Here is a 15,612-nt window from a genome sequence, read left to right on the forward strand (position 1 = left end):
TTTTTAACCCAGGTTTCCCTTTAATAGCTTCATCATGGGCAACTCAGAACCTTGTTATAGGTAAGCTTACTCTGCCACAGGAACATCTGGCCTGAGAAGCTCTCTGAAGCTTTGGAGGAATCGATGTTCTCCCACAGTCTTATAACTTACGTATTTCCAAAAGCATTACTATACAAATTATGCTACTGTTATTCTGTCAGTTAGGGATGGAGCCTACTCCTATTGGACTATAGAGGCATTTTCTAAATAACCTTTGAAGTGCATGGATGCTTAATCCTTATTAGAGATCCCCCCTTAGTACTCAAATTGTTAAATACTTTCTCTTCCATGAGTTGTATCTAAATTACAAACGTTATACTTTATTGGGACTGAATGTTTCAAATGCACACCATGAGAAAGCCAAGGGCTGAAAGGTGTATATATCCCATACAAATTTATTTTAAAACTTTCTCTTGTTACAAAGAAGGAATAAGTCGGAGGATATATTGACTTTTGGAAACAACATATGCTAAGAGCAACTAATGAAAATTAGGCTGGTTATGACAGAACATATGAATTTAACAATAAAAACAAGGTTGGTACAAAACTTCAGAACTTCAGGCAAATAAAGGAAGAGGGGTTATTTTAGATTATGAATCTAAATGAAAATAACACCTTATTTGGAAATTAGTAACAATAAGGTTTCAAGTCTACATAGAAGCCATCCCCTTGAACTTAGACCCAACTCATAGACTCATAGAATTTATTACTCTACCTTCACATTGTTAACACTTGGAGAGAGAGAGAGAGAGAGAGAGAGAGAGAGAGAGAGAGAGAGAGAGAGAGAGAAGACAATGGAAGGTCTGTTAAAAATATTCATACCTCTAAAACAAGAACATGAGATATTAAACACAATTTGACTAACCAACAACAATAATAGCTCAAGGAGATAGTGAAATACATAGAGAAAGAGAGGGAGGTAGGTGTGGTGGCTGAAACAAGAGAAATTCCTGCAGATATTCTGAATTGGATGATCCCTACTGAATTGTGAGGGCCCAAATAAATTTATACATTAGAGAAATGAGGAGTGGAAATAGCAACTTTAAAACCTGCTAAGAAGTGAGCTACTGGAAAAGAAGAGTTACAACAGGAGAAGCTAGATCATCTCACAGTGATCTAGACCCCAGCCAACATGCAACCCAATAACCTTTAGAGCTGCTTCTAGAAAACATGGCAGCCAGTTAAGAGAATGTCTTTGCAGCAAAAACTTTGAGAGAAATCCAGAAAAGAGCTTTATGACAATCTTTATCCTGCACTGGACCCTCTTCACATAAGACAGTTGTATCGTGGCAGTGGTTGAGCCTTCCTTAGCCCCCTCGAAGGCTCTGCAGCATTTCTAACTAAGACTATTGGGTTTCCTCTCACTTATTAGCAGCTTAGCTGTTCTTAACACAGTATGGGTCTGAATCAATGATTCATCAGAAAGCATGTCAATTACAGACCCAGCATTGTCTATATTTCAGGAATCTTTCATAATCTAGTTGGCAGATCTGGCATTCAGCAACAGCTGTAGCCAGGTAAGCCTTGGTGAGTGGAAGTCCATGTTGTTGAACACAAACATAACCTCTATCTCAGCCACCATGACCACTTTGTTCATGTGCCCATTGAACAATGACAGGGATGGTGGGGGAAAGATGTTGACCATACAAAAAGTGGATCATTTTATCTACTTGATTATTGAACTCCTCCTCAGCTGAAGTCACCTTTTGTTGAGCATTTATACTGGACATAAATATCTTCACATCCTTTACTCATTTGGAGAGATCTATTCACATAATTCTTCTCCATATGTTAATCTACTCCTGTTAACAGTTTGTGTTAGTCAGGGTTTGTATTCCTGCACAAAATGTCATGACCAAGAAGCAAGTTGGAAAGGAAAGGGTTTATTACACTTACAATTAAACATTGTTGTATATCACCAAAGGAAGTCATGACAGGAACTCACACAGAACAGGAACTTGGAAGCAGGATCGACACAGAGGCCATGGAGGAATGCTGCTTACTGGCTTGCATCCCCTGTCTTGCTCAGCTTACTTTCTAATTGAACCTAGGAGTACCAGTCCAGGGATGGTACCACCCACAATGGGCTGGGCCCTTCTCCCCTTTGATCACTAATTCAGAAGGTACCTTAAAGCTGGATCTCATGGAAGCATTTCCTCAAGAGAGGCCCCTTCTCTGTGATAACTACAGCTTTTTCTCAAGTTGACACACAAAACCAGCCAGTACAACTACTCCTTGTCAACTTGACACACAAAACATCACTATTATGCATCAATGCATACTTTTGTATTGATCCCCATGATCTAAATAACTTTAAAACTCCCACAGTCTTTACATATTAAATTATCAATCCCTTTGAAATATCCAATATCTTTTAAAATTCAAAGTCTTTTTAAAATTCAAAGTCCCCCAACTGTGGGCTCCACTAAAATTCTTCATACTTCAAGAGCGAAATATTACCAGGGCATAGTCACAATCAAAAGCAAAATCAAACTCAATGTCTGTAATCCACTCACAATGTTCTAAGCTCCTCTAAAGGCTCCATCACTTGTCAAGCTCTACCCTCCATAGCACTCTAAGCTCAGATGCACTCCATGGGCACTGCAGTTCTTGGTGATCATCCCATGATACTGGTTTCTCCAATACTTCGGTCTTCTGCAACTAAGCTTCACTAACAGCCACCCATAGGCTGTCTTTATGGTGCAGATCCTTGAATCCTTCGCAGGACCCCTTGGGCTATCTACTACAACTGAGGCTGCATCTTCACTAATGATCTTCCATGGCCTCTCACAATGCCAAGCCTCAGCTGCTTTTCATGAACCCTACATGCCTTCCAAACGAGTACCACCTGGGTGACTCTTAAACATTATCAAGTACAGCTGCAGCATGAGGTACAGTTTGTGCTCTCAGAAAACACATCCTAGAAGATTTCACCTCAATGATGCTACTCTCCTTTTAATCACTGCTAAATTCTTAGCTCTAGGTAACTAGCATCAATTGTCTAGGTAACACAAAAGTTTCATTTTCTTAGTTCAGGTATCATTTAATCACAGCTGATTCTTCAGCCCCAGCTAACCAAAACCACAGAATCTTTATAATCAAAGAAGCAATGGTTCTGATAAGAGTCTTTAATCTTCCCTCTGAAATTTCACAATCCAGGCCTCCATTCAATGCATTGCTCTCAACATTATCTCCCAGGCTTCTACAGAACATCCACAGACCTCTAAACACCTAATGGCTCTTCTAGTCCAAAGGTCCTAAGTCCTTCCACTGTCCTCCCCAAACCATGGTCAGGTTGTCACAGGAATAACACACTATGCTGGTACCAACTTCTGTATTCTTCAAGATTCTCTAGAGTCACAGAACTTATGGGTAGTCTCTATAGAGTAAGGATATTTATTGATGACTTACAGTCTGTAGTCCAACTCCCCAACAATAGTCAGTAGCAGCTGTGAATGGAAGTTCAAGGATCTAGCAGTTGTTCAGCCCCACAAAGCAAGCAAGCAAGCAAAGAAGAGAGAATCTTCCTTCTTCCAATGTCCTAATGTAGGTCTTCAGAAGAAGGTATGTCCAAGATTAAATATGTGCAGCATTACACCTGGATCTGGGACTTGCTTTGTCTCAGATTATCTTGAACTCAGAGATCTCCTTGGCTTAGCCTCCTGGGAATCATAGCCACTGTGCCTCAAGATCTCTATGCAGATCCAGGTTAGAAACTTGTATCTCCCAGCCTTAAGATCAGGATCACAGGTGAGCCTTCCAATTCTGGATTGTAGTTCAGTCCAGATATAGTCAAGCTGACTACCAGAATAGCCACTACAACTCCAGGGGAAATTTTTCTCTACTGAAGCCTCCATTGCTGGACGTGCTCAGCTCATAGCTGCCTGCTACATTTTGCTACCTGCCACAAACTCTTGGGCAGTGCTGGCCACTGAAAAAGCCCAAGAGCCTGTACTGCTCTGGATGTACCTCAGAGGGCTTTAATATTTTGGTTGTACTGGACACACCCAAGCCTCAGGAGATCTTTCACTCCCACCAGTTAGGCTAAGCATTCCTTGTCGGATGCACCCTGGTACACAGACTAGCACTGTACAGAAATAACAATACTCTGTCCCTGCAACCAACAGACAAGGATCACAAATCACATTCACCATCTTTCATATTTATTAAAATCTCTTGTAATTTAAAAGATTATGTCATGTTTTAGAGAACAGTTATGTCAAAAGTTAAAGGAAATACTTCTTTGATGAGAGATGATGTGGGTATAAGGATACATATTTAAAACATGTGGTTAGAGATTCTGGTTTAGTTAATGGGAGTTGTTATGTTTTCAAAGGTCCATGATCTTACTTCTTCCAGGTAGTTTGCAAGGTTTCTATTACCAGATATGATTTACCTCTCATTTAGTAGGCCTTAGTGTAATTAAAATGGTGATGGTTACCACCAAAATGTGTATATCTCTATTGCACTGTATCCTTAGACAGAATATTTTGGACATTGTTTTAATTCATAGGTATCAAAACTTAATAAGACTTTTAGATCTCCTTCCTTGGAAGCTTAAATAGCATGTTCTGATACCATGAAATGTAATTATCATAGAGGACTCTTGATATAATTATATTTTAATTTTAAACAATGTTTAAACTGAAGAAAAAATCATGAAATTTTAAAATTCATGAAATAAAATATATATCACAAAATGTATATATGAAAATGTATGGAAACTAGAAATATATGATTAGATATATACATAGATTATTGACTATATTCCCCATAAGAGGGAGAATGTGCGATTTTTTTATACTAAGTTTATGTCTCATTAGGTGATCCATTTCCTGCAAATTTGTGATTACATTTTTCAAGTTAGAGTGTATACTATTTTTCTTATATATCTAACTTTGATGATTCAATGTATTCATCTGTTGGACAGCTAGGCTGATTCAAACCGAGAGAAATGATCCCTCAGTAAAGAGCGTTTTATTTTAGTCTTGTTTGAAGTCTGGCTAGAAAAATAAAGCATTGCATAAGGTGAAAGGAAGCCTGTTTTGCATGACTTTTACTTTTTCCTTTTTGTCTGCTATGAATGGTAACTTTTCATTCTGGTTACTTTAAAAACTTAAAGTGGGATTCTGTGGATGGCATTCTTCCATGCTTAAAATGAATTTTTGTTTGATTTAAATTTTAGGCAGCAGCAAATAACACTTTGCCTGATCCTTGTTACTTTTTCACATGACCCTCACTCATGTAACTTGTGTTTTGCCTGTAGCTGAGGTCCTCAGGTTCTTAGTGTCTTACTTAAAGGACTGGAGAAGCTTACAAATTGTAAGCTAGGAAAGGATTTTATTCAAACTCAAAGTGAAGAAAAGGACGGATACAGTGCAAAATAGCCATAGTCTCTGCATCAAATTTACTCCATGGTGAATTTGTCCAGAAGGAAAGGTATTGGATGCCGAAAGGCCCAAAGTAAATGGCCGTCTGTTTTAATTGATAGGCTTTGTTCAGTACACTCATCATTTTCCTATGATTCATCTGAGTATAATGCCATGCAAGATACATCATGCATATCCATAGAACAGTAAATAGGAGATTTTCATGAAATGTTATTTAAGAACATTGTTTACTACACAAAGTCATTTTTAGGCTGGATTAATCAACTACTCCTATTTCATTATATCTGTCTAGATATATTTGAACATGCTACAGGCTGCTGTACAGCCATAAGGAGGGAAGATTTCATTGCTTTCTTTGAGGCTTGGTATGAATGGCAATTTGATGAAGTTGTGGTTCTAGTGAATAGGTGTTTTGGTTGGAAAAGAAAGTATCTCTAAGTCAGGAACAGTAGACTCCAAGACTGCTAAGATGTCCCTCAATATAACTGCCTAACTTTGATTCAGCACTTGTCTTTTGTTCTATTTTGCAAACTTGTATTTTGAAACTTTCTATGGGACTTTAAATGAGTATATTCTCCACAGGTTCCCACATTCGAATGTTTGGTCCACAGTGTTTTTAACTGTTTAGAAGTTATTAGGTTTGTCCTTGTTGGAGGAGTTTGAGGTTTCAAAATCCCAGTCAGCTGTCTTCCTTTTTCTGCTTCCTACATACAGATAAAGCTGTGCAGGTTCTCAGTTCCTGCCCTAGAACCATGTCTCCCTGGCTGCTGCCCCATTTACTAACATTTTGAAAATGGGCTATTCCTCTGAAACCAGAATACCAAAATTAAATACTTGGTTTTGTAAATTACCTTGTTAATGGAATCCTGTCACAGAAATGGAAAAGCAGAAGAGACACTTGCCTTCCTAGTAAGGACAGAAATGAACAAACATGTAATGGAGGAAAACCTCATTTCCCTCCATGCACATGATATGAGAGTTGACCCCACAGCTAAGAATCATGTGATCAGGAAGCCTTACTTTCAGTAAAAAAATGGACTCTAGATTCTAAGAACAATCGTGTGCCAATATGTTTGACTGCCACATCAGCAGCAACCCCAGGATCTGAGTTGGAGCACTGATGTCTGAAAGTAACCTGTATGAAGCTGATTCCAACTCAGGGTGTGATATAGATTTAGGACATAGAAAAGTTCACCTGATTCCTATACAAAAACATCATATTGACCTTTATATCATTGCAAGAGGAAACAGTTGCAGCAGCTGAAGACCACAGAAAGAGAATCATGGCAGCCTGTACTCTCACTTCTTCCCTGAGTGGTTTATGTCATGCTTGGATCACTGTGGGAGGAGTATTACCATAGTGTTGTCACTAATAGCTTGCAACATCTTCACCTGCAGGCTGTTGATCTTGAGAGAAAGTTTTGTGCCAGATCAATTGCCACTAAATCTTGATGGGACATCATCTTCCAAGGTGTCTGCACCATAGATCAGGAGCTTAGGAGATGTCCCTGGTTTCTACTGATACCATGATAAACACCATCTGATGTCCTGACTTGCATGGCATGTAATTGTGATACTTTCTACCAGAAAGGCAGATAGGGATGCAGGAGAATGTATCATCTTGATTTCACATTTTGTATCTGAGATTGGAAAATTGAAAACAAATTCCCACACAATTTATCCTGTTATATATAAGACAACTTTTATAGAGAACATGGAGCACTAACAATACCATTTGTATAACTTTCCAATTTTTTCAGTCTTCCTTACCTGTAAACCAGAGCAGCAGCAACCCCAGGATCTGATTAGGAGCTCTCATGTCTGTTTGTGACATGTATGAGGCTGCACCCAGTATAGGGTGTGACCTGGCTATGAAGAAGTCCTCAAGACAAACAGTGGGCTGTGCTCTGGGCACATGCAAATTAGAAAAGGCTAGGGACAGTTGCAGTCAGGTCAGTGACTCATTAAGTGTCTATGATCTTCTGATGGCTGAGATTGGAGAGACAATATAGGTATATTTGTAGAGAATATGCTCATCTTAAAAAGAACAACACTAGTCTATGAGTTGCACTTATTTTAATTTCTGCCTTCTTCGATGTAGATTTTCCTCATTATATTTCCCTAGATAGCTTAGGCTCTCAGATATGGAATAATTCTGGGAAGTAAATAAATAATTACACAATCCTGTCATAGGTATCTGTAGATGTTATTGAGATTATGCAGCTACTTCTTTTTTCTCCATTTTGTGAGGTTGTAATTTAATTATGACAGTTCTTATTATCTTTGTTCCCTCCAAATCTTCACAAATATTCCTTTTACTTTCTTTTAAATTCATGGCCTCTTTGTTCATTACCTTTTTATTGAATGCAAATATGTATTTCTGTATTCATCAGTATTCCAAATATAAAATATTTATAAGTCCATACACTGCTACTCACATGTACATTTTCAGGGCTCATCATTTGTATCTGCTGAAACTAAAGTATTTTCAAGCTGCCATGTGGATATGGGTAATGAAGCTAAGTCCTCTTGAAGAACAATAAGTTCTCTTAGTTGCTGAGATATCCTAAAATCAGCCTCTGAAAATTATAATTTTTTGTAGGTTGTGGACCTTTTACAGATGTACAATCATATTTATAACTCTGCCCTTTCCATTATATGTTCTTACAACTCACACCAAACACCTTCTCTGATGTGTTTTATAGAAGCATGGTACAAAACATTCACATGCACAGTAATTGTATGGAGTGTATTTTTTCTCTATAGACATGCAGACATGAATTTTTTGTTACCTTGGTCCCATGGACCAGAATGCTTCTGATAGAAGGCAGTGATTTTGTGTGTTGAAACTGTCCCACAACTGAGGTAGTAAACAGAGAACCCTTTATTATGTCTTAATATCTGGTAAGTAAACATTCTCTTGCAGCACATCTGTTTCATTTTAGATTAACAGTATCTGGGCTTCTTCAACTGGCTACCTCTCCCTTCACCTCCGTTGTGAAGTATTCTCAAAATGCTATATAGTTATTATTGGACACAAGGCATGATACAATGGAGAGACATGGGTCAATGTTTGGAATCCTACATCAGCCCCTTTCACACCATGGTGAAAGCCTATCTTCCACCATATTTCGTTGTCTTAAATCAACACTACATCTATAATCTAATTATTGGTGGTTTTTTGTTTGTTTGTTTGTTTGTTTGTTTGTTTTGTTTTTTGAGACAGGGTTTCTCTGTATAGCCCTGGCTGTCCTGGAACTCACTTTGTAGACCAGGCTGGCCTCAAACTCAGAAATCTGCCTGCCTCTGCCTCCCGAGTGCTGGGATTAAAGGTGTGTGCCACCACCAGCAGTGCTGGCTTTAATCTAATTATTGAACTGCTAGTTAAACCTCCATTGTATCCATAAAGTAATATCCATAGAAGTTTGTGAACGATGAGATTTCTCAAAAGAAAAATACACTGTCAATAAGAGGGTTTATTTAATTCTAATAAAGTGAGTTATGGTCGTGGGGTGTGATATATATATATATATATATATATATATATATATATATATATATATTCATTCCTGATGGATAAAAGGAAACCACACACTAAAATGGTATCCATTTAGAGTGAAGACAGTACATACCTTCAGATCGTCCCCACAAATTAGACAAGAAGCATGGTAGATATGAAATTCACACTCAATTTGCTTCATAGCCAATCTTATGGTCCCAAATATAGAGGTTGTGTGGTTTACTGTCACAATATTTCAACTGCATAAATTCATATTATTAGAAATATTCAGGGCAGGCAGTGGTGGTGCATGCCTTTAATCCTAGCACTTGGGAGGCAGAGGCAGGCAGATTTCTGAGTTCAATGCCAGCCTGGTCTACAGAGTGATTTCCAGGACAGCCAGGACTATACAGAGAAACTCTGTCTCAAAAAACAAAAACAAAAACAAAAACAAAAACAAAAACAAAACAAAACAAATAAACAAAAAGAAATAGATTATAGATGGAATGTAGTGTTGATTTAAGACAATGGAATATGGTGGAAGATAGGCTTTCACCATGGTGTGACCAATGTGAACATTGGTGGGTTGGCCAGCCCACCAGGGAAGAGAGTCTGGGTATAGCATAGGAAATTTGTGCTCTTTTATTTTTTTTCATATTTCCTGCAACAAAGGGAGGGTTGAATCTTTATTCAGATGGACTCCACAAAAATAGTGGACAATGATTAATAACAAAATTATAATATGCTCAAAAAAAACTAAAGGGTCCCACTTGAGGCTGTTTCTTCTTGAAAATGATTAGCAGCATTGAGAAAAAATTCTGCATAGGTTATCACAGATAAACATGTGAAGAAACACGCACATGTGCAGTCTAAATCTTACTACTAAGAGGTAAGAAAAGACTGTGCTGGGATGCAGTTTAATTATGAACTTCTTTCCTACTATGACCAAAATGCCACTGAATTACAGTGCCAAGCATTGCATGACTGTGGTATCAATTCCCCCAACAAGGATGCTGTGTTTGACCTCAATGGGAGAGGATGCCCCTAATCTTGCAGAGACTCAATGTGCCCTGGTTAGGGGGATATCCAGGGGAGGATCACCCTCTCAGAAGAGAAACAGAGGTGGTAGAGGGAAAGAATCTGTGAGGGGGATACCAGGAGGGAGGCAGCATTTGGGAAATAAATAAATAAATAAAAAACCAAAACAAAACAAATAATAACTTCCCAGAACACTGATAGGTGGAGCAATACAACATTGCTTAGAAGGAGATGAAAGACCTATCCCTTAATAAATGCATGACTTAAAAAAGAGGCCCCTTGTTATTGCAAACTTTATATGCCCAAGTACAGGGGAATGGCACAACCAAGAAGCAGGAGTGGGTGGGCAGGGGAGCAGGGCAGAGGGAGGGTATAGGGAACTTTCGGGATAGCATTTGAAATGTATATAAAGAAAATATCTAATAACAAATTAAATAAATACATTATTTTAAGTGTTGTTCATGTTCAATTAAAAAATATTAGGGTTCAGAGCAGAGTATTTTTGTGATAAGTGATATAAATAACCACAAGTAAAATGAGTGGCCTAGAGGTTATGAAAGAGAGGTCAAAAATGTTTTTCTAATTTTGTCATGGATATTTTGGTTTTAGTTAAGGAAGAGGGAATAAAGTACATTTGAAAGTATAAAATATGATGTGGAGCTTCACAGCCTCCATTTTATGTGTATAGAATTTCATTAAGTTGTATAGGCTTTGGTTCTTGCTAATTTTGGTTTTTGAAGTTGTTATTGATCTGAAGGATTTATATTATAAAGTTTATAATTTTCTTTTTAAAAAAAGAAAAACAAAATGTATAAATATGGGTTCTTTACATTTCTGGGATTATTTCAGAAGGTCACCACCCTTAATAGGAATTACTACAGAAAGACATGAAGAATTACAGTGGGGATTAAAAAATGTTACCTCTTATACATTCTTACACTAACATTGATCTTTGACTAACAAAAAAGACAATGTTATCTGAAAACAAATATCTAGTACTGCTCTGTCCTGGATACCTGCAGACTCTGGTCTTTATCCCTAGTCTCTGAGATGAGGCAATCAAATACTGTAGCTGACCCCAACTCTACACATCTCTGCTAATTTGCATGTGCCCAGACCACACGCCAATGCTTTAAGGATATATTCAAAGGATGTTGATATTATGTGCAGAAGTCACTCTTAGTGAGGATACAACTTCGACATGAGAGTTCTTCCTGAGTTCCTGGGGCTGCTGCTGCTCTGGATTTCAGGTAAAGGAGACAGAAACAGAGAACTTTGTAACCAGTGTAGTGAGTGCTACACAGCTTTTCATGGATGTTATTTCACACTATGTTCAACACTGTATGTTTGTTGTGTGTTTCCAACCTCAGGTGTGAGATGTGACATCCAGATGACCCAGTCTCCATCCACTCTGTCTGCATCTCTTGGAGACAGAGTCACCATCACTTGCCATGCCAGTCAGAACATCAAGAGTTGGTTAGCCTGGTGCCAGCAGAAACCAGGGAATTCTCCTAAACTATTGATCTATGAGGCAACCAAACTTCAAATAGGATTCAGTGGCAGTGGATATGGGACAGATTTTACTATCTCTATTAGCAGCCTGCAGTCTGAAGACATTGTGATTTACCATTGTCTATAGCATGAGACCTGTTGACACATGTGGGGAGCCGCCCTCACATTTGCCGTTACAAGATGGCGCTGACATCCTGTGTTCTAAATGGTAAACAAATAATCTGCACATGTGCCAAGGGTAGTTCTCCACTCCACGTGCTCTGCCTTCCCCTTGACGACAACTCGGCCAATGGGCTGCAGCCAATCAGGGAGCGACACGTCCTAGGCGGAGGATAATTCTCCTTAAAAGGGACAGGGTTTTGCCATTCTCTCTTGCTCCTGAAGATGTAAGCAATAAAGCTTTTGCCGCGGAAGATTCCGGTTTGTTGCATCTTTCCTGGCCGGTCGCGAACGCGTGTAAGAGTTGGTGCCGAGACCCTGGACGAGAAGACCTGGGACGAGAAGACCTGGGACGGGAATTACCATCACCAGCGCAAGGAAGATCCCTCATTCCGGAACCAGAACTGCCGGTCACGGTCATAAAGGTTCCCGTAAAACAGACTGTTGAGAAGGATCCGGCGTGGATTCAGAACTCTTCAGCTGGGGAACAGGGGTACCCGTAAGTACAGCTTTACAAGGTAAGTCTGGTCTTGAACTTTCTAACGAAATTCAAGACAGTCTATCAGAAGTAAAGTGGGAAATAGCTTTACAAGGTACGTCTGGCCTTGAACTTTCTAACGAAATTCAAGACAGTCTATCAGAAGTAAAGTGGGAAATAGCTTTACAAGGTATGTTTGGCCTTGAACTTTCTCCAGTGTTACAAGCCTTTTTGTTCCTTTTCACATGTTATCAAGTGGTTAAGGCAGGGCTGAAAATTCTGGATGAAATTCAGGGCAATCTATCGGAAGTAAAGCGGGGAGAGAGAATAGGAGCAAAGAGGAAATATGGTGCACAAAATAAGTATACAGGCCTTTCCAAGGGTCTTGAACCCGAGGAAAAGTTAACGTCAGGTAAGAATACCTGGGGAGAGATTGGAAGGAAGGAGAAGGAAAAAGAAAAGAAAAAAGATCAATCAGCGGAGGTCTCTAGGAGAAGGAGCCTATACTCATTACTAGATGAGCTCAAGGAGCCAGTTCTTAGTAGTTCTGAATCAGATGAAAAGGCTATTAGGGCCTGGAAGGCGCTCTCCCAAGCAGGTGAAGCCACTGGACAACTAACAAAGATAGTCCAGGGACCCCAGGAGTCCTTCTCAGATTTTGTGGCCAGAATGACAGAGGCAGCAGAGCGAACTTTTGCAGATTCGGAGCAAGCCGCACCTCTGGTAGAACAACTCATTTATGAGCAAGCCATGCAGGAATGCCGAGCGGCCATAGCCCCAAGAAAGAACAAAGGTTTACAAGACTGGCTCAGGGTTTGTCAGGAGCTTGGGGGACCTCTCACCAATGCAGGCTTAGCGGCCGCCATCCTCCAATCCCAAAAATGCTCCATGGGCAGAAATGAATCAACGCATAGATCTTGTCCAGGAACAACTAGATGTATTATGGCAAATAGCTCAGCTGGGATGTGAACAAAAGTTTCAGGGATTGTCCGTTACTTCCATTCAATATGAGAAATTTACTAGGGCAGCTAATTTGTTAAAAAGTCTTTCTCAGTATATGTTACAGAATTGGACGGCTAAATTTGAACAGACCCTTCGGGAATTGAGACTTGCCATCATTCAGTTCAACTCCACGCGCTTGGACCTGTCCCTGACCAAAGGATTACCCAATTGGATCTCCTCAGCATTTTCCTTCTTTAAAGAATGGGTGGGATTATTTGGAGATACACTTTGCTGTGGATTAGTGTTGCTTCTCTGGTTGGTCTGTAAGCTTAAGGCCCAAACTAGGAGAGACAAGGTGGTTATTGCCCAGGCGCTTGCAGCATTAGAACAAGGTGCCTCCCCTGATATATGGTTATCTATGCTTAAGCAATAGGTCGCTGGCCACTCAGCTTTTGCACCCCACGAGGCTAGTCTCATTGCACGGGATAGAGTGAGTGTGCTTCAGCAGCCCGAGAGAGTTGCACGGCTAAACACTGCAGTAGAAGGGCTCTGCGGCATATATGAGCCTATTCTAGGGAGACATGTCATCTTTCAAGAAGGTTGAGTGTCCAAGTGTCCTTCTCCCGAGGAAAAATGACAGAGGACCAGACCAGGACCCCTCTGGGTGATGAGCCTGGAAGGAGGTTATGTGTACGGCTCCTTTACCTGCACACTGGGTATTTGACCTCTATCTCCACTCTCATTAAAATGGGTGGCCTATTGCTCTTATTAAAAGGAAAGGGGGAGATGTGGGGAGCCGCCCTCACATTTGCCGTTACAAGATGGCGCTGACATCCTGTGTTCTAAATGGTAAACAAATAATCTGCGCATGTGCCAAGGGTAGTTCTCCACTCCACGTGCTCTGCCTTCCCCTTGACGACAACTCGGCCAATGGGCTGCAGCCAATCAGGGAGCGACACGTCCTAGGCGGAGGATAATTCTCCTTAAAAGGGACAGGGTTTTGCCATTCTCTCTCTTGCTCCTGAAGATGTAAGCAATAAAGCTTTTGCCGCAGAAGATTCCGGTTTGTTGCGTCTTTCCTGGCCGGTTGCGAACGTGTGTAAGAGACACAGTGATACAACTCATAACAAAAAGTTCTCTATGATCCAGGAAGCAAGGCTGAGTAGCACCAGCTGCTCCTTATAGTGCCACTACCCACTAATATTTTATTTTCAGTTCTTCTGGGCTTTGAAAACCATTGGGTTTTTGAGGAGAATTGTAACTGTAACCTCTCTGCTTCTAACTCTCCTCTTTGGCCCAACAGTACAGATATGACAAAATGTCTAAAAATTTGTTCAAGAACAGTTTTTTCTGTTTGAGTAATCTTTGATGCACTATCTCTGTGATTCATACAATATAAAGATATGTCTAAAGATAACTCAAGAAAGACTGTTGGAAGCACCTTCATGTCCTGTGTCATGATGTTATTTGGAGCTACAATGTCTCCTAAAGCTCTCATTTCAAATATGTGGTCACCAGCTTTACAAACTACTAAGGTAGGTTCTAGGAACCTTTGTTGTGTACAGCCAAGCTGGAGTAGGAAGTTTAGCCAGGAAGTGGGAGGTGAGGACATCCTTGCAAATATATTATCTGTATATGCTTATATCTTAAATCCAAGGAATTAACAGAGTGACTCCAAATTATTAGTGCTTATCCACAGTACGTCAACCCACAGCATACTGCTCCAGATATGTCAAAGAAACACAAGGATAGGATCATGATGCTTCTTGTCCCTAAAATACAAGACTGTAAATTTTCTAGTTCCTACAGAATTATCACACATCTTTATGCAGGTGCTTAAGACATTCATGTTGCACAGCAAGTCTGTAAACTAAAATGTTTTAGAAAACAGTACAGGGTAATAGAATATTGGAAGTACTAGTAGAAAGGAGAGTTGAGAACAGGTGAATGTTTTTAAACAAGCCAAGAATTTTTTATTAATTTGTATAGTGACCAGAACAGGAGACATTACTTATGTGGCATTATTTTCAAACTATTCTTATATTTACTGTGCAAATATACTCAAATACTCTAGGAGGAAAAGGGCTAAATTTTATTTCTATGAAGCTGAGTAGTTATATAGATTAAAATCTTTGACTTATATAATACTTTTGGCCAATCAGTTGTGCTCTTTTAATGAGATTTGAGAAGCAAAATGGGAGACTGCAATATTAATAGCTGCTAAAGCAGATGCATGGCTAGATATAAGAACCATTAAATCACCACTATCATCCTATTGGATTATGGGAACAAGATTCTGGAGCACATGCTCAGCCACTAAAGGGTTTAATTGACAGGTAAGCACTTCAAGGGAATGAGCAGAATCTAACTGACATATAACATAAACTTTTCTGACCATCTGATACTAGCTTGTTTAAGCCAGTTAATCGATATAGAATGGATATAATGTACATTCTACATTTCTGTGTTCAGAGGGTCCCTATTTCTCATGTTGAAAATGCCTTCATCTCGCTGTATGTGCCCAATTGATGATCCAATACAGAGAGAGATCTAAT

General features: G+C 39.5%; 1 pseudogene and 1 further gene; both read left to right on the plus strand.

Annotated features, from left to right (window-relative positions):
• Igk (immunoglobulin kappa chain complex) overlaps nt 1-15,612 on the plus strand; it is a 3,171,119-nt gene that overhangs the window by 1,024,577 nt on the left and 2,130,930 nt on the right.
• Igkv15-97 (immunoglobulin kappa chain variable 15-97) lies at nt 11,168-11,620 on the plus strand (annotated as a pseudogene). Its single transcript is given in 2 exon segments — nt 11,168-11,216; nt 11,337-11,620. Coding segments are annotated over 2 exon segments (333 nt in total).

The sequence above is a fragment of the Mus musculus genome, chromosome 6, assembly GCF_000001635.26.
Source record: "Mus musculus strain C57BL/6J chromosome 6, GRCm38.p6 C57BL/6J".
Classification (NCBI taxonomy): domain Eukaryota; kingdom Metazoa; phylum Chordata; class Mammalia; order Rodentia; family Muridae; genus Mus; species Mus musculus.